Raw genomic sequence first — 22,576 nt, forward strand, 5'->3', positions numbered from 1 at the left:
TTCCTTAAAAACAAAACAGTAATAATAATAGCAAAACCCTAAATACTCCAAGTTCTGATGACACTTGAGTAGAGAATCAGCAAACAGTGTGCTCAAAAGAAAGGAAAAGCTAATCCTGTATGTTAATCTGTGGTGTCAATGAAAAGAGACCAAGAAATAGATGGTGGAAAAGGCATCGAAACAAATAATAAATATCTTCTGTGTGTTTTCTTCTTTTGCAGTTCCATCCTGAACTCAAAGTGGATGATGCTGTCAGGACTGAACCACTGACCAGAGTCTGTGAAAAATTCCCACCTTCTCACTGGCCATCAGTTGAGATAAGATGGAAGACTCTTATAAGGATAGGACTTCACTGATGAAGGGTGCCAAGGACATTGCCAGAGAGGTGAAGAAACAGACTGTGAAGAAGGTGAATCAAGCAGTGGACCGGGCCCAGGATGAATACACCCAGAGGTCCTACAGTCGATTCCAAGACGAGGAAGAGGACAATGACATTTATCCGCCAGTGGAAACCTATCATGGAGAGGCCAACGATGATGAAGGCTCCAGTGAAGCTACTGAGGGTCACGATGAAGATGATGAAATCTACGAAGGGGAGTATCAGGGCATCCCCAACATGAACCAGGGGAAAGACAGCATCGTGTCAGTAGGGCAGCCCAAGGGCGATGAGTATAAGGACCGCCAGGAGCTGGAGTCTGAGAGGAAAGCTGACGAGGAAGAGCTTGCCCAGCAGTATGAGCTGATCATCCAAGAGTGTGGGCATGGCCGCTTTCAGTGGGCCCTCTTCTTTGTCCTGGGCATGGCCCTGATGGCTGATGGCGTGGAAGTCTTTGTCGTGGGCTTCGTGCTGCCGAGTGCTGAGACAGACCTGTGCATACCAAACTCGGGGTCCGGATGGCTAGGTGAGTGCATCCCAGCAGAGAGACACCTTCTGAAACTGCTCTGTTTGTTGAGGACAGTTAACAAATAGAATACATACTTTCCATATGGAGGCCTGCATTTGTTCCCAACACTTGAACAATTTAAAACATACAAAGGAATCAAAAGAATGGTACAGTGATACCCATATATTTCTAACTTAGATTCTATAGTTAACATTTACTGTATTTTAGCACCTAGCCACCTATCTATCTATCCATCAATCCCACTTTTATTTTTATGTATTTCAAGGTAAGTTAGAGCAATATATTTTTAACTTACACTGTTATAAATGTTGCATTAGGTTCTCCTTAATTAAGTTCAAAAGACATGACCTTGGAAGTTAATAAAGCTATTATGTGAAACTTACCTGACATTTTTCTAAGTATAGAGGTTAATTCTTCAAAACTCTGATAAATGTAATTTCAAATTCCAAATTTTATGTATAATACTGTGGTTTAAACACTTTTGGGACCCTGCGAATTTTCATTTTTTTCTATAATCTATGTGTATGTTTGTCTGTTGGTTTTTTTCAATTACCCTTATTTATAGAATTTTCTTTTTCCAAATTTGTACCTTTGTGCCTACAATGAAAAAGCGTCCTTTCCTCATAGGACTTAAAAAAATCAATTTCAAATCATATTAACGTTTAAATTATATGTATTAAAACCATATGACCTCGCTATAAAGTATCTAGAGAGCAAATTTGACTTTTGTTTTAAAGTTATTGCTGCACTCAAGGTTCATTCATATTGTTACAAAGCTGTATTTAACCTTCCCTGTGGGAGGGAAAAGTAAGAAGGCCAAGAAGCATGCCCACAGCAGACTATCCCCAAAACTTAAGGTCCACGTCAGACACGTGGTACATTAAATCATGAGACCTTTCAAACCCCTTCTGCTCAGAGAACACGTTCATGTGCATATTAAACCTTTATGTGTTTCAGAGTCTGTGAAAGAGTAAGAATACTTGGTGTCTCTATTTCCAACGGACTTTTTAAAACTAAAGTTTGAAAAACAAAAGTATACAGGTCTTTTTGTGCTTTAGTAAGTAACTCCTAATTTATAATATATAATATAACATATTATATATATAATGTAAATAATATATATCATATATAATATATATAATTATATTATATTATATATGTAATATAAGTTCCTAACTTATCCCTTCTATCTCCCTTCCCCTTTGGCAACCATATGTTTGTTTTCTGTGTCTGTGAGTCCATTTCTGGTTTGTAAATAAGTTCATTTGTATCACTTTTTTAGATTCCACATGTAAGTGATATAATGTGATGCTTGTATTTCTGTGTCTGACTTACTCATCTGTTCCTTTAATTGCTCAACTGGCAGAGATAGACCCATAGATGCGATCTGGGGGAGGTGAAGGGGAGAGCACAGGGGCATAGCTTGCACGGTTTTTGTTGGTGGACTCATCTGTGTGTTCACCCATCCAAACACAGAATAGGGGTCGGAGGAAGGTCCAAAGTCATCAAATTCATCATTTCAGCATATCTGTTTCGTAGATAGCACTGTAATTTTATTTAATTTTTTTCCTTTGGTGAGTAAATCTACCTACTGGGCATTAAAATATTTATCAAGATTTTGCTAACAGAATATATCAGCAGAATGTTTTAAGAAAACAGATCCTTGGAAACACATCTATTTTAATACACAAATATTTAATGCTTTCAGGCTTGAATATAGACTAATAGTCTTTTCATGTTATGATCCTCACTTTTATATTGGAAGCAGAAAAATCGAAGCTGAGCTTCCCTTTTATCTTCTTGGTGCTGAAGGGAGGCGCAGTAGCCCTCATGGTGCTCTTGTCGGTCTATCCCACAAACCCATAAACCGGGATGATGTCACACACCCCCAGGTGGCGTTCACAAGTGTAGATAATGCTGGGAACTATTGGAGCACAGATATTTTCTTGGAGAAGGAAATGGCAACCCACTCCAGTATTTTCAGATATTTTCATCTCCCCATAAACGTTCCCAGTATTCTTGCCTGGAAAATCCCATGGACGGAGGAGCCTGGTGGGCTACAGTCCACGGGGTCGCAAAGAGTTGGACACGACTGAGCGACTTCACTATCTACTATCTATATCTATAAACGTTGCCTGCTTTTGTGAATTAAAAATGTGTCCCCAGGAGTGTATGCTTTTACCCCATGTTGTGAGTCCCTCCACAGAAACTTTATAATGGTTTCACAACTGCGCCTTCCAGACTCGCCTTTCAGTTATTTTGCCATTGTAATTTTACTGACAATTGCATTCTAACACAGTCTTTTTTTAGACAAGCATGTAAATTGTTTGGCCATTTTCATTTCAGCAAATAATAGCTTTGTAATATAATTACCACACTAAGTCATAGCAATGGGATCAAAATGCAAGATAAGAAGATGCACAACCCATGTTTGATGGCCTTTGGGAGGAGAAAGATTTGCAAAATTGTTTCTCATTTACCACTAAGCATTGTGTCATTTCACTCAAGGAAAACTAGGAATGAAAAATAGTAACCGATTTATGTTTTAATTATTTAGGAGATAACTGCTATCTCTGTGTTTGCTATAAGATTGACTTCCAGACAGTTAAGGGCATTCCTGTGTGCATGTGTTTGTGTGTACAGTCTGTATGCATAAATAATGTTGTTAACTGAGAAGAGGTTAACCTAATGAGCTGCTGTTTGGGGGAATAAGTAACATCATTTTAAGAAAATTCATTCTATTGTCAAAGTCTACTTATTGAGTATTTATTATGTGCAAAGCATGATGTTACCACATGGGAACATAGGACAAATAGCAAAAACAAAACAAGGTTTGTGTATCCAAAGAAGTCATAGTCTAGCATAGAGAGATGACAAACGTCTGTGCACCACCAAGTCAAGGAAACAAGTATCCGTAGCCAGAAGTTGTTGTTCAGTTGCTCAGTCGTGTCCGACTCTTTGGGATCCCATGGACTGCAGGACACCAGGCTTCCCTGTCCATCACCAACTCCCGGAGCTTACTCAAACTCATGTCCTTCGGTGATGCCATCCAACCATCTCATCCTCTGTCGTCCCCTTCTCCTCCCGCCTTCAATCTTTCCCAGCATCAAGGTCTTTTCCAATGAGTCAGCCCTTTGCATCAGGTGGCCAAAGTATTGGAACTTCAGCATTAGTCCTTCCGATGAATATTCAGGACTGATTTCCTTTAGGATTGATTGGTTTGCTCTCCTTGCAGTCCAAGAAGAGAAGTGTAAATAGCCGGAAGAGAAGTGTAAATAAAGAGACTTCAGGCAGGGAGACCCTGTGAGGGGAACAGACCTGACTAAGGCAGTGGAAGGAAGGCATGGACTGGAGAGCTGGTGCAGAGGTAGAGTCAGCAAGGGTTGGGTCACTGGTAGTTTGGAACAGAAGGAACAGGACAGTTAGTGGAAGGAAGGCAATTCAAGTTAGGTAGGGCAGATGATAGGTTTTAGCAAGAAGGAGAAAGAGAAGGGTTTGTTTTTCTATTTTATTTTTTAAAAGATTTATTTATTAATTTGGTTGTGCTGGGTATTCATTGCTGTGGGCTTTCTCTAGTTGCAGTGAATAGGGGTCTTCTCTCTAGTTGTGGTGCGCATGCTTCTCATTGGGGTGGCTTCTGTCGCCAAGCTCAGGATTCAGGCGCTCAGGCTTCAGGAGTTACATCCCCTTGGCTCGAGAGCACAGGCTCCGTAGTTGTGGCACACTAGTGCAGTCGCTCCACAGCCTGGGGGCTCCTCCCAGACCAGGGATCGAACCTGCATCCCCTGCATTGGCAGGCAGATTCTCAACCACTGGACCACCAGGGAAGCCCAGTTTAGTTTTAGACCTGTCACTTTGAGATTTGGGGAGAGGCATCCAAAGAGGAGCACCTGATGGGTTCCTGCCACCATTTGGGCTGAAGCGCTGAGCATTTTGAGAACCATCTCATTTAAGGTGAAGCTGCACAAGACCTTAACCAGGGAGAGGGTGGTTTCCTGCTGAAGAGTGTTTGTGGGACTAGCAGTGAGAAAGACGTCACAGAGGAGACTGAGAAGGAGCATCCGAGAGAGAGAGGGGAGGTCTGGAATTTGCTCGAAGAAGGAAGAGATGTGCTTCCTTTTTAGGTGCAGAAGAGTCTTGTAGTAAAGGTTGAAACGGGCCCCTTGGGTCTGGCACTTGAAGATCTTGGCCGCCACTAATGGTTCTTCAAATGTGTGTCAGGCTAGGACGTTCGTTTGAAGGGAAGAGTCCACGTTTGGAGTGAAGTGACAGCACGCCCTCTAGGTTCCCAGCCCCCTGGCACAGGGGCACAGGCATCCAGCATGCTCCCCTCACAGGGCTGTGTCTCCCAGTGGATGCGCGGGGAGCCCTCTCTGACTGCATCTTACCTCTTGTCCAAAGGCTGTTGAGGAGCCAGTTTGGGTTCTAAGAAAGCCTCCAGACAGGGAGGGATGTGTGCCGGTTTCAGACTCACAGCACGACCAGGCTCAGCCCCCTTCCCGCTCTTGCCCGTCACAGCCCAGCAAGCGCCTCGCTGGCTCCCCTTTCCTTGTGCTCTTCTTCTGGAATGTTCTGTCTCCTCTGAAGACCCACCTGGTGAAGCGGGGAGCCTCATCATTATTGGGCCACCTGCATTCTGGTTGGGGGTGGTAGAGTGGAGTAATTTTTAGGTACTAAAACATTATCGTGGCCAAGTGTTGACGAGTACAAAACAGATAGAAGACAATATATTCTAAGCCAAGACATACTTGAGAACTCAGCCTGAACTAAGTGATAACTGAATACCCTCTATAGGCTTCTTCTATCTTTTATCAACTGTAACACCTAATTTCCATATGCTTTGGTGATTTTCAGAGCAAGAGTTTTGATAGTGTAGTCAGACCAAACCCAGATTGTTGTTGTTTAGTCGTTAAGTTGTCTTTGAGACTCCATGGACTGTGGCCCACCAGGCTCCTCTGTCTGTGGGATTTTCCAGGCAAGAATACTGGAGTGGGCTCCATTTCCTTCTCCAGGAGATCTTCCTTACCCAGGGATTAAACCTTTATCTCCTGCATTGGCAGGTGAATTCTTTACCACTGAACCACCTGGGAACCCTTAAGCATCTCTTTAACCTCTCTATCTATAGTTTTCATTTGGATAGTGTAGAATTCCTTGGAACATACAGAATTCTCTCTCTCTCTCTCTCATTTCTTTTAACCAGTTGTAGGAAGAATAGTTTCCTTAAAGCCTGGGCTGGATGAATATGACCTGAACACATACCTAATTTCTTTCTCTAGCCCTCCATTTGTTCCCTTATTCCTTTTGTTATTAACAAAAGAAGAAAAATTCTGCTGAGATTTCTAAAGCCGCTTTATGTCTGGATGCTTGTATTTTGGGGGAAAGAAAAAAAATCAGCTTCAAGTTTCTGAGAGTCCCTTTTTTTAGTCCCATTGACTGTTATTTGCCACCGGACTGCAGACAGAGTGTAGTGACTGTGTTCCTGTGTGCTGAGCGTCTTTTCAGGGCATGTATCACCCTTGCCCAGTGCTGCCAGGTAGACCAGGATATCCGAGCTGATAACAAAGAGTGATGCAGAGTTTTTCCTCTTTGAACTTTATTCCAAGAGCTTGATCGTTTGGCATCTGGTATGCTCTAAATTTAAGACCCTTAGCTTTGTACCCTAAAAGTGGGCACTGCAGGTTTCAGGATCAGCAGCTCTGCAGCCTGCCCAATGCCATTGTCCTCTGTGTCTTAGAGGGAGGTTTGATCTCTGCTCTGGGTGTGCCCTCTGGCTCTGTTTAGCCTCTTGCTGTCATAGTGATTCTAATTGGAATTAAATACTATTGATTCCTGGAGAATATCCTGTCCACCAACACTAGCAAAATCTTATTTGGATTCATTATTGCCAAATTGGAAAAGAAGACTCAATAATTCATTGCCATTATATTCCTGGGTCTTATTCTCTCTGCTCTTTCACATCCTTCTGGGAAAAGAGAGGTTTCTGACATCCAGATGGAGTTGGACCAAGTAGCTTGAAAAGATTCCTCCATCCAAAGAGTCCACAGGACAGCAGAGAAGAGAAACTCTGTGTTACATTCATGAAATTCACCAATAAGTACGTTCTGGACTGTGAAGTGTGATAGTAAATGCCCTCTGTCGTCTGAAAGGTCCCTGGGTGATTTCTCACAATACAGCTTTGAATCTGAAGGCTGATTCTTGTAGCTGAACACTTATATTCCTACATCCTAGATTACTCCTGGGTGGGGATTCTGACCCCCTGGCTTTACATATCCTAATGCAGTCTGGGACTCAGCAGGAAGGCACCGAAGAACTCCGTGAAGTGTTATCAGATTAGGAAATTTGTTAACTGTGCACTTTGGTTTAAATAAGGCAATCAGACTGTTGATCATCTAATATCTGGATCAAGCCAAATACATGTAATACAGACTTGTAGGTTCAATTTATAAACACCATGTTTTCATGGGAAATCTAATGTCTCAAATATTCTTCCATAGCAAGAACTTCTATAGGACCTAAATTTCCTGCAGAAAGCTTCAGAATATAGGAAATGATTACATTCATCTTGAAGAATTAGTCTGACAAATCACTGATGTAAGTATTCCCAACCTACATAATTACAAATTGACATTCTTACCTTACACTTTGAGATTTCTTATTGGCCTTTAAGATCATGAGAGGAAAAGTAATGAAAAGAAATCCTGAAGTAAGTCAGAGAAAGACAAATATCATATGATATCACTTATATGTGGAATCTTTAAAAATATTATACACATGAACTTATTTACAAAACAGTCACAGACATTAAAAACAAACTTAATGTTATCAAAGGGGATAGTGAGGGGAGCAGAGAGAGATAAATTAGAGTTTTGGATTAACAGATACTCACTATTCTATATAAAATAGCTAAACAACAAGGACTGACTGTATAGCATGAGGAACTGTATTCAGAATCTTGTAATAATTATAATGAAAAAGAATCCACAGGACTTCCCTCGCAGTCGGGTGGTTAAGACTGCGCTTTCTTTGCAGAAGACCCTGGTTTGATCACTAGTGTGAAAAGCTCTGACAAACCTAGATAGTGTATTAAAAAGCAGAGACATTACTTTTCCAACAGAGGTCCATATAGTCAGAGCTATGGTTTTTCCAGTAGTCATGTATGGTGTAAGAGTTGGACTATAAAGAAAGCTAAGCGCCGGAGAATTGATGCTTGTGAGCTGTAGTGTTGGAGAAGACTCTTGAGAATCCCTTGGACTGCAAGGAGTTCAAACCAGTCAATCCTAAAGGAAATCAGTCCTGAATATTCATTGGAAGGACTGATACTGAAGCTCCAATACTCTGGCCACCTGATGTGAAGAACTGACTCATTGGAAAAGACCCTGATGCTGGGAAAGACTGAAGGCAGAAGAAGGGGACGACAGAGGATGAGATGGTTGGATGGCATCACCAACTCAATGGACATGAGTTTGAGCAAGCTCTGGGAGATGGTGAAGGACAGGGAGACCTGGCACGCTGCAGTCCATGGGGCCCAAAGAGTCAGACATGACCAAGCAACTGAACAGCAACAAAGAGGAACTAAGATCCCACAAGTCACACAACATGGTCAAAAAAAGTATCTGGGAAAGATTCTAAATCACTTTATTACACAGCTGAAGTCATTTTGTTATTATAGTTGAAATGAACACATTGTTGTAAATTAACTATACTTCAATTAAAGAATTGTGTGTTAAATAAGGGCAAATGGACTGTGAGTAGGAACACTGATTGATTTGATAACTGAGGCTTTGTACTAAGTATTTGGGATATCCAGATGCCAAGTTCTGGGTTCTGGCAGAGTAGACATTGGAAGGACACTGGAAGTTTGGCTTTTGATGTGTTACTAGATTTTTTTTTTTTTCTCAGATTACAAAAATCTCTCTGTAAAGAAGGCTAGGGCTCAGCTGTGTACCAGCTATTCCTTCAAAAAGTCAAGTAGCTAGCTTAAATTATTTTTATGGGTCAAGTGAGGTATAAGTAAATAATTTAAGAGTTTAGAATTAAATTTAAGATTTTGAAATTTTAACTTGTTTGTTCTTTGTGACTTGGTCACTGGCCATGACTATGACCTTCTGGTCTCCCTTCCTAAAGAACCTTGGAGCTGGAGATTCTTGCCCCAGCAGCTCACTTAAGTTTGTCTTCCTCATTCCTGGGAGTAAAGGATGAAGTACTTGGGTTATGTCATGTCCCTTCTCACAAATGTTGAGTACAGGTTGATTCAAACTCCTTAGAATGGCATTCAAGCTCTCCACAATCTGAGCCTAATCTATTTTTCCACTTATCTACCACTAACTTCTCTGCCCCAGGTATTCCAAAGTCAGGGATAGTTAGGATTACTGGAGAAAATACAAAACGGCCAGTTGAATTTAAATTTGCGATAAATAACAAAGGAATAATATTTTAGTATAAATATGTCTCATGCAGTATTTGGTATCAGTTCAGTTCAGTCACTCAGTCGTGTCCGACTCTTTGTGACCCCATGGACTGCAGCATGCCAGGCCTCCCTGTCCATCACCAACTCCCGGAGTTTACTCAAACTCATGTCCATTGAGTTGGTGATGCCATCCAACCATCTCATCCTCTGTTGTCCCCTTCTTCTCCTGCCTTCAGTCTTTCCCAGCATCAGGGTCTTTTCAAATGAGTCAGCTCTTTGCATCAGGTGGCCAAAGTATTGGAATTTCAGCTTCAGCATCAGTCCTTCCAATGAATATTCAGGACTGATTTCCTTTAGGATGGACTGGTTGGATCTCCTTGCAGTTCAAGGGACTCTCAAGAGTCTTCTCCAACACCACAATTCAAAAGCATCTATTCTTCGGTGCTCAGCTTTCTTTATAGTCCACCTCTCACATCCATAACATGACTACTGGAAAAACCATAGCCTTGACTAGGTGGACCTTTGTTGGCAAAGAAATGTCTCTGCTTTTTAATATGCTGTCTAGGTTGGTCATAACTTTCCTTCCAAGGAGTAAGTGTTTTTTAATTTCATGGCTGCAATCACCATCTGCAGTGATTTTGGAGCCCCCCAAAATAAAGTCTGCCACTGTTTCCACTGTTTCCCCATCTATTTGCCATGAAGTGATGGGACCAGATGCCATGATCTTTGTTTTCTGAATGTTGAGCTTTAAGCCAACTTTTTCACTCTCCTCTTTCACTTTCATCAAGAGGCTCTTTAGTTCTTCTTCACTTTCTGCCATAAGGGTGGTATATTTGGTATATACTTATATTTATCAGTTATCTGTTCACCTGAAACACAAATTTACCTGGAGCACTGTGTGGTTTTATCTGTTGAATCTGACAGCCTTACTGGTAGTAGTGATACAGGAAGGCTTAGAGTTTGCTTTTTGCCTTCCATTTGTCAGGCATCATACATGTCATATTAATTTCATTATCTCATTCAACCAAAATTATATCTGATCACAGACTTTCGGAGTCAGTGCTAAGGGGTGACCCTTGGAAACCGTATATGTGTTTTAAGCACTTCAAGTTAGTCCACATGAAGAAACACCATGATCTTGACCACTGCTTCTCAGACATAACAATGCAGACAAGTCACCAGAGGAGGCAGGTTTTGCTTGAGCAGATATGGAGTTGGGTCTGAGATACTTTTACAAGCTCCCAGGTGATGCTGGCATCGGTGGTCGTTCCAAACTCCACATTGAGTAGCTGTGTCCTAGACACCCCCAACCAAGAAGCAACAGCATTCCCAACAGCTGTGATAGCAAAGATTGTAAATGATATCAAGATTTCAAACAATGGAAGGGATAAATGGAAATGGGATTGACTTCCTTATTCATGAGTCAACAGTAACATCCATGGACGAAGAAGCTTTGTGTGCTATTTTTGAAAGAAAGTTTTTTTCCCCAAAAAAGTAAATGCCTTATCGATAACTGAAGGATGCACAGTTGTTTTTTTCCCCCCACCGAAATAGATATTTGGCTTCTTTAGGCTTGTCTTTCTCCTGCATGGTGTGGGGCGTGACAGTCCCTAACCACATTTACAGCTCTGCATCCCAAAACAGACCCCAGATGTGCAGGGCACAGCGTGACTCTGCTTTGTAGAAATAGTTTCTCAGTGCCAGAGTCATGGTGATAAATTTATAATGTGACTGCAGATTTTTTCCCTCTCTTATGTACAGAAAATTTAATAGTTTTTCTGAGAGTAGCTTAGTTCTCTCAGCAGAATCTAGTTAAGTCAAAAATATTAAAAATACTACTGTGTCAGAAGAACTGATTGAAAGCTGAAAGAGTTAGCCAGACTGCTAACAGGGATGAAAAGAAATCCTGCTGTGGAAGTCAGTTCATCCATAAACATAGATGCTGGAGTGGAAGCAGATTGTATATGTGAGACAGTTGGCTTCTCAGAGCCTTCTGTATGTTCATTTAATTATCTCTTTGTTTTTCTAATTAATAGATTAGAGATGTCTTTGTGGAATGTTGCCTTTCAAAATTTAGCAGTTCTCACCCAGAAAGAACACTCGCAGGGGCTTATCCATCATATATTAGATTCTCCCAAGATGTTGCACTGTGCTCTCTATCATGGCAGACATGAAGATCAACCAGACAAAACCCAGGTCACAACACACAAGACATCAGAATGATACAGGAAACAGAGGCCTGAGAGATGAATCCTGTTTGAGGGAGGCATGGATAGGGAAAAGTCTTAAGGAGACTGTGGTATCGGAGCCAGGCTTGGAATGGTGGGTAGAATTTGGGCTTACAGAGATGCAAGTGGGAAAAGACTGTCTCTGGGAGGGAGCGCGGGCTGAGCAAATGCACAAAGGCATGGAGACCTTGGACTGAGCATTGGAAATTAAATGTTCAGTTTTGTTGAAGTGGAGCATAAACAGAGGGGAGCAATTGGAAAGGTGGCTGGGGACCTATCTGTTCATGAGGAGGTTTCCAGGAGTTTATTTGGTGTTGGGGGAGCTGGGGGAACTGGGGACATGTGAGCAGAGAAGTGACCTGGTAGCAGACTCTGCTTTAGGAGACTGGGTGTTTGGACTGAGGAGTGAGTTGAGGAGTGGCTGAGATGCATTTGGACTGTGCAGTCAGTACATGTCAAGAGCCTCACTGTGGATGATGGCAGAGAGACTAGAGGGGAGAGGGTCTTTTCAAGAGGATTTCTGACCCTTTACAACCCACTAGCTGTTGCAGTGGGGAAGAGGAATATATCACACGGTACTGAGGCTTCACGCCCAGGTGCTATGTTCGAAGCGGTGCTTTAAACAAACTGGAGCTCCCGGGTTGTTGGGGAGGCTGGGGGGAGCCCATGTGTAGGAAAGAAGATGAATTTAGTTATTTGTGCTGTAAGTACAAGAACTGAGTGTCGTTCACAGACTACCCATAGCACAGAGTCTGGCAGGTGAGCAGTACCCAGTGAACTTATGTCAACTTTGAAATGCCAACTAGGCTGCTTAGGAGAAACTGTGAAAGAAGGCATTTGGAAGTAGGTTCTGGGGCTTGATGCAGAAGCTGGCCCTAGAGTTGGGCAATGAAGACATCTCTGAACAGAGATGCAGGGCATACAGGAAAGGAGTGTGTGTTGGAGGGGCGGGCATGAGGAAGAGAGGGGCTAATGCAGACTTTTCATGAATGCTTAGGAGGGGAGAGGAGAAAAGGCATCAGATAAATGGTTTGAAAGAGGAAAAGTCTCTTACCTGGAGGCCCAGGGAAGGAGGGGTTTCAGGATGGAGTAGGTGGTCATAACTGACTAAAGACGCTGGCTGTGGCAGAGAGAAAAATGTTCTGGAGAGTGGAAAGGACAGATGTCAGATTAATTTCTAAATGGAGTTTTAATGTATGTTTTTAAAGAGAAGGAAACAAATCACTGTTTAAAAATTGTTCATAAGGTACTGTGGTCTATTTTTGTTTTGGATAATAACTGCTAATAACATAATTATACTATAGACTAGAGCAGCTAAAAAAAAATTACTCATCTTCTGCAAGGAAATAATTGTGAATTTGTAGGCATCATCCAGTACTTCTGCATCAGCACATGCCAATAATCATATCTGGAATGTCTATAGGAGACAAATTGACCAACCAGGAGTGGACTGAGTTAGCTTGCTGCTATCTCATTTTATTTATATTTCCAGATTGAAAACTGTGTCACTTACTGGTACCCCTAGATTTAACAGTAAAATGAACTTTCCTGTTCCCATTTAAGCAGTCAAAAAGCAGTGATAAAATGGTAGAGGATTTCTCAGAGCAGCTGGGCAGAGAGGGAGAGGCAGCTACCAACTGACCATCCCTAGGGGTGAACTGACTCAGTCAAAGGATCCTCTAAGACTGCACACCACAAATTTGTCCACTGGATTCCTGCTGGATGAGTAAAGAAGCCTCTTGTTTGCTGCCCCGCTCTGCCCCGGGCATACTTCATTTATAATATAGGGACCTTGGCAGAGATGTGGTTAACAGTTCTGTGATGGTGGCCCCTGAAGATTCCTGCTGCACATCTTACACTGTGTGTGATCACAGATCTATGTTCTCAGAATCACGAAGCAATGCATTGTTCTCCTAGAGATGCCGCCCCCCTCCCTTAGAGAGAAATCAGTTCTTTAGCTGTGACATGGAGGCGCATGCTGGCTGGATCACTGCAAAGCTCTTGGGAAAGCCCAAGCAAGGCCATGGGATCGCCAGCTTCTTCCCAGGATGAGGAAAGTACTTCCTCTGCCCACCAGGCATCCTAAGCTGCTACTGTTTGGTAGAGACCCCCAGCACTTTCCCCAGCTTGGGGCCTGAGAGGAACTCCTGTGCATGGCCTTTTTCCCTAAGCATCCTTTATCACATGGATTGACGTGAGTTGGAGGGAACTGGTTGGGAAGCTGAACCCAATACAGTGTGGACTGTCCCATCCTTACTGAAACTATCTTCCTGTGACCTCGGCAGCTCAGCATCCTCCTGAACATCTCTCAGCTCCTCTAAAATGCCTCCTGCATTCTACTCGTGCATGCTAAGTTGCTTCAGTCATGCCTGACTCTTTGTGACCCCATGGACTGTAGCCCACCAGGCTCCTCTGTCCATGGGAATTCTCCAGGCAAGAATACTGGAGTGGGCTGCTCAAGGGATCTCCTCCAGGGATCAAACCAGCATCTCTTAAGTCTCCTGCATTTGCAGGTGGGTTCTTTACCACTAGTGCCACCTGGGAAACCCGCATTCTACTCTCTGTCCACTAAAGGTTTCCCCAAGGTGTAGCTCTTGGGGCTTTGTTTACCCCTGTTCATGGCATGAATTACCTTTCTTTACTCAGTCATCTAGCAAACACTTAGTGCCTTCTCTGTGCCAGGTTCCAGACCAGGTACTAGAGTCACAAAGATGTGGTCCTTGCTTTGGGGGTACTTCCAGGCCAGAGAAGGAGATAGACATGTGTCAGATCAGGGCACCTAATTGTTTACAGATGCTCTAGCAGGAAGATTAAACAGAAGGAACAGTGCTCTGAAGGCAAGACTGCTGCTGCTGCTACTAAGTCGCTTCAGTAGTGTCCAACTTTGTGCGACCCCATAGACGGCAGCTCACCAGGCTCTGCCGTCCCTGGGATTCTCCAGGCTAGAATACTGGAGTGGGTTGCCATTTCCTTCTCCAGTGCATGAAAGGGAAAAGTGAAAGTGAAGTCACTCAGTCGTGTCCGACTCTTAGCGACCCCATGGACTGTAGCCTACCAGGCTCCTCTGTCCATGGGATTTTCCAGGCAAGAGTACTGGAGTGGGGTGCCATTGCCTTCTCCGGAAAGCAAGACTAGAAAGATTTAATAGAAGCAACCCTAGACTTTGCTGATGATTTCCAGACCACATATTAAGATGCTTCATTGTATGTTTCCATTAAGATGTGAATGCATTAGATGGTGCATTACATGGTTCCATTAGGTGGTGACTGCAGTCATGAAATTAAAAGATGCTTGCTCCCTGGAAGAAAAGCTATGACAAACCTAGACAGCATATTAAAAAGCAGAGACATTACTTTGTCAACAAAGGTCCGTCTAGTCAAGGCTATGGTTTTCTAGTAGTCACGTATGGATGTGAGAGTTGGACCGTAAAGAGGGGTGAGCGCTGAAGAATTGATGCTTCTGAAGTGTGGTGTTGGAGAAGACTCTTGAGAGTCCCTTGGACTGCAAGGAGATCAAACCAGTGAATCCTAAAGGAAATCGATCCTGAATATTCATTGGAAGGACTGATGCTGAAGCCCCAATACTTTGGCCACCTGATGCAAAGAACTGACTCACTGGAAAAGACCCTGATGCTGGGAAAGATTGAGGGCAGGAAGAGAAGGAGGTGACAGAGGTTGAGATTGTTGGATGGCATCACCCACTCAATGGATATGCGTTTGAGCAAGCTCTGGGAGATGGTGAAGGACAGGGAAGCCTGGTGTGCTGCAGTCCATGGGGTCACAAAGAGTCAGACACAATTGAGTGACTGAGCAACAGCAGAAGGAAAGAGGCACAAGATGAACAAAGGCTTTGACACAGAGATGCATTTGAATCTTACATCTGACTCTTAGGAGTTGTGTGACTTTGGGGTATTTCTTAAACTCTCTGAGCTTCAGTTTACTGGAAAGAGAAAGTAAATGATACCTTTGTCTTGCAGATTCTTTTTCTTCTTAATTGTGATTATCACTTTTCCATAACCTCTCGTCCTCTGTTCCTGATTTGGGGGTGTCAGTAGGCAGATAAGAATAAGCGGGGTGAAAGCTTCCAAGCTGTTTTAGTGACTTTCTAGTAGTCATGGGCTTCTTAAAACTGACCTTAGGTGCCCTGAAATGTTTCTTCTGTCCTTGTGCCAGCCAAGTGCAATAGCTTACAGCCAGTTGTTAGTACAAAATGTCACCTTAAAGAGTTGTGAGAATTAGCCAGTGTGTGTGAAAAGCACCTGATACTGGAGAACAGGACTAGTAAATTCACCTCCCCATCATTGACAAATTTAGCACATTTTAAAGTATGCAATATAATATAATTTCCTAAATGCACCATGCTGAACAGTAGATCTCTAGGACTTATTCATCTTGCATAAGTGAATTTATGTACTTTCATTAACACCTCCCCAATTCCCTTTGCCCCAGCTGCTCGTAACCACTTACCTACTCTCTGCTGAGTTTGAGTATTTTATTCCTGATATAAGTGGGATCATGTAGTATCTGTTCTGTGTCTCACTACTTTCATTTAGCATGTCTTATAAGTTTATCCGTGTCATTGCAAATAGCAAGCTCGTCTTCCTTTTTAAGGCTGAATAGTAGTCCATTGTATATGTGTCAGTTCAGTCGCTCAGTCGTGTCCGACTCTTTGCGACCCCATGAATTGCAGCACACCAGGCCTCTCTGTCCATCACCAACTCCCGGAGTCTACCCAAACCTATGTCCATCGAGTCACTGATGCCATCCAACCATCTCATCCTCTGTCGTCCCCTTCTCCTCCTGCCCCCAATCCTACCCAGCATTAGGGTCTTTTCCAGTGAGTCAGCTCTTCACATGAGGTGGCCAAAGTATATGTGTACCACATTTTAAAAAATCCATTCACCTCTCGGTGTATATTTAGGTTGTTTCCTGTTTTATTGTAAGTAATACTGCAATGAATATGGGAGTATAGATATCTCTTACGGACTAATTTTGGTTCTTTGTGGGTATATACCCAGAAATATGGAGAAGGAAATGGCAAACTGCTCCTGTATTCTTGCCTGGAGAATCCCGTGGACAGAGGAGCCTGGCAGTCTACACAGTCCATAGGGTCACAAAGAATCAGACACGACTTAGAGACTAAACCACCACCACCCAGAAATAGAATTGCTGGGTCATATGATAGTTCCATTTTTAAATTTTGGGTGACATTCCATTATGTTTTCTATTATGGTTGCAGGGTTTCCTTTTCTTCACATTCTTACCAGCATTTATCTTTTGATTTTTGATAATAGCCATCCTCATAGATGTGAGATATCTCATTATGGTTTTGATTTGCCTTGCCCTGATGATAGTGATGTTAAGCATTTTTTCATGTACCTCTTGGGCATTTGTATATCTTTATGGAGAAATATCTACTCACTTCTTTTACCTGTTTTTAATCATTTCTGTTTTTTTTTCTTTTTTTGCTATTGAGTTGTAGGAATTCCTTATATAATTTGGATATTAACCCTTTATCAGATATATAATTTGAAAATATTTGAAAAGGAAAAAATCTTGAAAGCAACAAAAGAAAAATGACTCACCACTTATAAGGGAGCAATCACTAAGGGGATAATTTTTTTAAATGTAGTGAGAAATCATTAGAGAAGTTTAAGTGTTATATTAGAATATATTAACTTAATTCAAAGAAAGTAATAAAGGTGGAATATACGGGAAAAAAGACATGAGACATAGAAAACAAAAAGTAAAAAGTAGTAAAGTTAGCTATATTTATGACATTAAATATTTATGAATTAGACAATACAATCAAAAGGCAGAGATTGTCAGGCTCAATTATAAGAAAAAGATCCAAATGGACAGCTGGCTTCTTATCAGACTATTCTACAAAGCTACAGTAATCAAAATGGCATGATACTGGCATAAAAACATACATATAGGTAAATAGGACTGAATAGAGAGGCCAGAAATAAACTCATGCACCTGTGGTCAATCTAGAGCAAAGTAGGCAGAAATGCATAATGTAGAAAAGACAATCTCTTCAAGTGGTGGTGAGCTGGACAGCTACATGTAAAATAAATGATATTTGAACATTCTCTCCTGCCATATACAAAAATAAACTCAAAATGGATTAAAATATAAATGTAAGACTTGAAACCTTAAAACTCCTAGGAGAGAACATAAGTAAAACCCTCTGATATAAATTGTAGCATTATTTTTCTAGATCTGTATCTTAAGGCAAAAGAAATAAAAGCAAAAATAAATTAGATATAATTAAACTCAAAAGCTTCTGCAGCAAAGGAAATTGTCATCAAAAAAAAAAAAAAGACAAATCTATGAAATAGAAGAAAATAGTTACGAATGTTATGACTGACAAGGGATTAATAACCAAAATATATAACCACCTTGTACAACTCACTATCCAAAAAATAAATAACCCAATCAAAAGATGGGCAGAAGACCTGAATAGACATTTTTCCAAGAAGATGTATGGATAAATATTAGACACATGAAAAGATGCTCAACATCACTAAATACTAGATAAATGCAAATCAAACCAACAATGAAATATCACTTCACACCTGTCAGAATGGTTATCATCAAAATGTCTACAAATAACAAATGTTGGTAAGGATGTGGAGAAAAGAGAACCCTCATACAGCGTTTCTGGGAATGTAAATTGGTGTAGCCACTGTGGAAAAAGAACATGCAGGTTCCTCAAAAATCTAAAAACAGAGCTACCATATGATCCAGCCAGCAATTCAGCTTCTGGATATACATATAAAAAAAAAGAAAAGACTAACTGAAAAAAGTACATGCATCCCAGTGTTCATAGCAGGATTATTTATAAAGCCAAGATATGGAAGCAACCCAAGTGTTCATCAACAAACCAATGGATAAAGAAGATTTGGTATATATAGACAGTGGAATATTACTCAGCCAGAAAAAAAGAATGAAATGTTGCAATTTGCAGCAACGTGGGCAGGCCTAGAGAATACTATGCTTGTTGAAATAAGGCAGACAGTGAATGACAGATTCTGTATAATATCACCTATATGTGGAATCTAAAAAAAGAAATCTGAATGTGTATCAGTTCAGTTCAGTCACTCAATCATGTCTGACTCTGCAACCCCATGGACTGCAGCACACCAGTCTTCCCTGTCCTTCACCATCTCCTGGAGCTTGCTCAAACTCACATCCATCAAGTCAGTGATGCCATCCAACCATCTCATCCTCTGTCGTCCCCTTCTCCTCCCACCTTCAATATTTCCCAGCATCAGGGTCTTTTCTAATGAGTCAGCTCTTCGCATCAGGTGGCCAAAGAATTGGAGTTTCAGCTTCAGCATCAGTCCTGCCAATGAATATTCAGGATTGATTTCCTTTAGGATTGACTGGTTTGATCTCCTTGCAATCCAAGGGACTCTCAAGAGTCTTCTCCAGTACCACAATTCAAAAGCATCAATTCTTCGGCGCTCGGCTTTCTTTATAGTCCAGCTCTCACATCCATACATGACCACTGGAAAAACCATAGCTTGGACTATATGGACATTTGTCGACAAAGTAATGTTTCAGCTTTTTAATATGCTGCTAGGTTTGTTACAGCTTTTCTTCCAAGAAGCAAGCGTCTTTGAATTTCATAGCTGCAGTTACTGTCCACAGTGATTTTGGAGCCCCAAAAAATAAAGTCTCTCACTGTTTCCATTGTTTTCCCATCTATTTGCCATGAAGTGATGGGACTGGATGCCATGATCTTAGTTTTCTGAATGTTGAGTTTTCAGCTAACTTTTTCACTCTCTTCTTTCACTTTCATCCAGAGATTCTTCAGTTCTTCTTCGCTTTCTGCCATAAGGTTGGTAGCATATCTGAGGTTATTGATATTTCTCCCAGCAATCTTGATTCCAGCTTGTGCTTCATCCAGCCTGGCATTTTGGATGTTGTGCCCTGCATTTAAGTTAAATAAATAAGGTGACGTTATACAGCCTTGACATACTCCTTTCCCAATTTAGAGCCAGTCCACTGTTCCATGTCTGGTTCTAATTGTTGCTTCTTGACCTGCATACAGATTTCTCAGGAAGCAGGTCAGGTGGTCTGGTATTCCTGTTTCTTTAAGAATTTTCCACAATTTATTGTGATTCACACAGTCAAAGGCTTTGGCATAGTCAATAAAGCAGAAATAGATGTTTTTCTGGAACTCTCTTGCTTTTTTTGATGGTCCAATGGATGTTGGCAATTTGACCTCTGGTTCCTCTGCCCTTTCTAAAACCAGCTTGAACATCTGGAAGTTCATGGTTCACATGCTGTTGAAGCCTGGTTTGGAGAATTTTGAGCATTACTTTGCTAGAGTGTGATATGAATGCACTTGTGCAGTAGTTTGAGCATTCTTAGGCATTGCCTTTCTTTGGGATTGGAATGAAAACTGACCTTTTCCACTGTGGATATGTGGCCACTGCTGAGTTTTCCAAATTTGCTGGCATACTGAGTGCAGCACTTTCACAGCATCATCTCTGAGGATTTGAAATAGCTCAATTGGAATTCCATCACCTCCACTAGCTTTGTTCATAGTGATGCTTCCTAAGGCCCATTTGACTTCACATTCCAGGATGTCTGGCTCTAGGTGAGTGATCACAGCATTGTGATTATCTGTGTCATGAAGATCTTTTTTGTATAGTTCTTCTGTGTATTAGCAAATTAGAAACAGACTTACAGATATAGAAATGGAGCTACTGGTTACCAGTGAGGAGAGCTAAAGGGTGCGGAGTTTCTTTTTGAAGTGCTGAAATGTGCTACTGTAATGCTGGGTAGGATTGGGGGCGGGAGGAGAAGGGGACGACAGAGGATGAGATGGTTGGATGGCATCACCGACTCGATGAACATGGGTTTGGGTAGACTCCGGGAGTTGGTGATGGACAGGGAGGCCTGGCGTGCTGCAATTCATGGGGTCGTAGAGAGTCGGACACGACTGAGCGACTGAACTGAACTGATTGATGATCGTGTATATCCGTGAATAAAATAAAAAACATTGAATTTTATATTCTAAATGCGAGAATTGGATTGTATATGAATTATTTCTCAATAAAGCTCTTTTCTGAAAAGAATAGACATATCAGGTTTCTTGACCCTTTCCCATGCCTTGCCCTATTTATTCATCTCTTCCATCTGCCTGTTCCTGAGTAATTTCCTTTTATAATAAACTGGTAAATCTAGTTAGCAAAATGTATCTCTGAGTTTGGCAAGCCTCTCTAGCACATTAATTGAACCCTTGGAAGGGGCTGTGGGAAGCCGAATAGCCAGTTGGTCAGAAGCTCAGGTGACAGAACCTTGTGATACGGCTCTGAAATGGAGGAGATGAGTCACGTAGGACTATGGGATTTGATGCTGTCTCCGGGTGGACGGTGTCAGAATTGTTCATTGCTTGGTGGTGGTGGGAAAGATACACAGAGGATACGTTAGGGATTGCAGTTCATGTCAGGAAGATATTTATGATCTGCACTGTAGAACAAGGACTCTGAGGTAGCAAATAATTGACGAAAGAAAAGCCAACCAGATACGAGTAATGCAAAGTGTTTGGTGTCACTGTGACTTTATGTGCCCCTTGTTTCACTGCCCAGTAAAGACAAATCATTGGTTAAATTATGTGACTTACCCAGTTTTGTTTTGTGTTTTTAAATACCAAGGCTTTTCAACTTGACGCTGAATTCCATATGATATTTTCGTTAAGAATGCCACACAACTGAGGTATGATTTTGACACTCTGCTTGTCATTTTTTTTGTCCTTTCTTGGGATGTGCTGTTGCTGGGGATAGAACTCATGACCTTACAACTGAGTTGTATATATGTTTTTTAAATAGTTTAAGACTTGTAAGAAGTTGCAAAAATAGTACAAATAGTACATGGAGTTCCTGTTTACCCTTCACCCAGCTTCTCTCAAGGATAACATCTTACAAAACCTTAATATATATAAGGAAATTGACGTTGGTGTGATACTAACTCAAAGACAGCCTTTTTTGGATTTCTTCATTTTTTATTTTAAACATCTCTTCTTTTTTTTTTTTTGGTAGTGGTGGGATGGAGGAGAATTGAGGATAATTCTAAGAAATTTGGGCTTCCCAAGTCGTGCTAGGGGTAAAGAACCCGCCTGCCAATGCAGGAGATGTAAGAGATGCAGGTTCGATCCCTGGATTGGGAAGATCCCCTGGAGGAGGGCATGGCAACCCACTCCAGTATTCTGGCCTGGAGAATCCCATGGACAGAGGAGCCTGGCAGGCTACAGTCCATAGGGTCACAAAGAGTCAGACATGACTGAAGCAACTTAGCACGCACTAAGAAATTTTATTATGTGTATGGATTTATATAACCTCCCCACACAGTCAGGGTCCAAACCTGTTCCATCACCACAAAGAAATCACCTCACGTTACTCCTCTACATTCTTTATATCCACACCATCTCCCTGACCCTTACCCCCAGCAACCACTGTGCTCCATCTCTGTGATTTGTCATTTTGAGAATGTTGTAGAAAGGGAATCTTACTGTATGTAACTTTTTGAGATTGATCCCCTCCCCAACAGTAGTGGCCATCATCAGTGGTTTCATGTTTTAATCATATGTTCCTATTTATTGTTGAATAGGATGAATAGTATCTGTCGAGCTGGGGTTTTTTGATTTGTTCGGTTTTTGTTAAGACCAAACTCAGAAAGACCAAGTCAGTAGCTGAGTAGATTCCGGAAATGGGAGCAACTGCGCTGAGCCTGGGGGCAGGGGGATGGGCCGCAGGGCAGACTGAGATAGAAAGCAGAAGGGAATCCGATCAGAGGTAGAAGCTGTTCTGCACGCCCAGACCAGGAGAATGAGCGCTGTGCAGAGATGCGCCAAGGATCAAAGTCAAGGTCTAGAACTGCGTGTGGCCAGAAAGAAAGATTAGGGGGACTGGGGCTGGGGGTGCTGGTAACCTAAAATCTTCTCTACCTGTCCCTAGCTAGCCCCAGGGCCTCAAGCCCACTGTTCTCCCTGAGTCTCCTGATATTGTTTCTTCCCTGTGT

At 41.8% G+C, this 22,576-nt stretch overlaps 1 protein-coding gene across 3 annotated transcripts in view; it reads left to right on the forward strand.

Moving 5' to 3' along the window:
• SV2C (synaptic vesicle glycoprotein 2C) overlaps positions 1-22,576 on the forward strand; it is a 275,854-nt gene that overhangs the window by 115,799 nt on the left and 137,479 nt on the right. For all 3 annotated transcript variants that reach the window (XM_081513944.1, XM_081513942.1, XM_081513943.1), the window contains one exon: positions 222-902. In XM_081513944.1, the coding sequence (XP_081370070.1) occupies positions 323-902 (580 nt within the window). In that variant the 5' untranslated portion in view covers positions 222-322. The remainder of the gene's footprint in view (positions 1-221; positions 903-22,576) is intronic.

Source organism: Giraffa tippelskirchi, chromosome 7 (genome assembly GCF_054371585.1).
Source record: "Giraffa tippelskirchi isolate mGirTip1 chromosome 7, T2T-mGirTip1v1.2.pri, whole genome shotgun sequence".
Classification (NCBI taxonomy): Eukaryota; Metazoa; Chordata; class Mammalia; order Artiodactyla; family Giraffidae; genus Giraffa; species Giraffa tippelskirchi.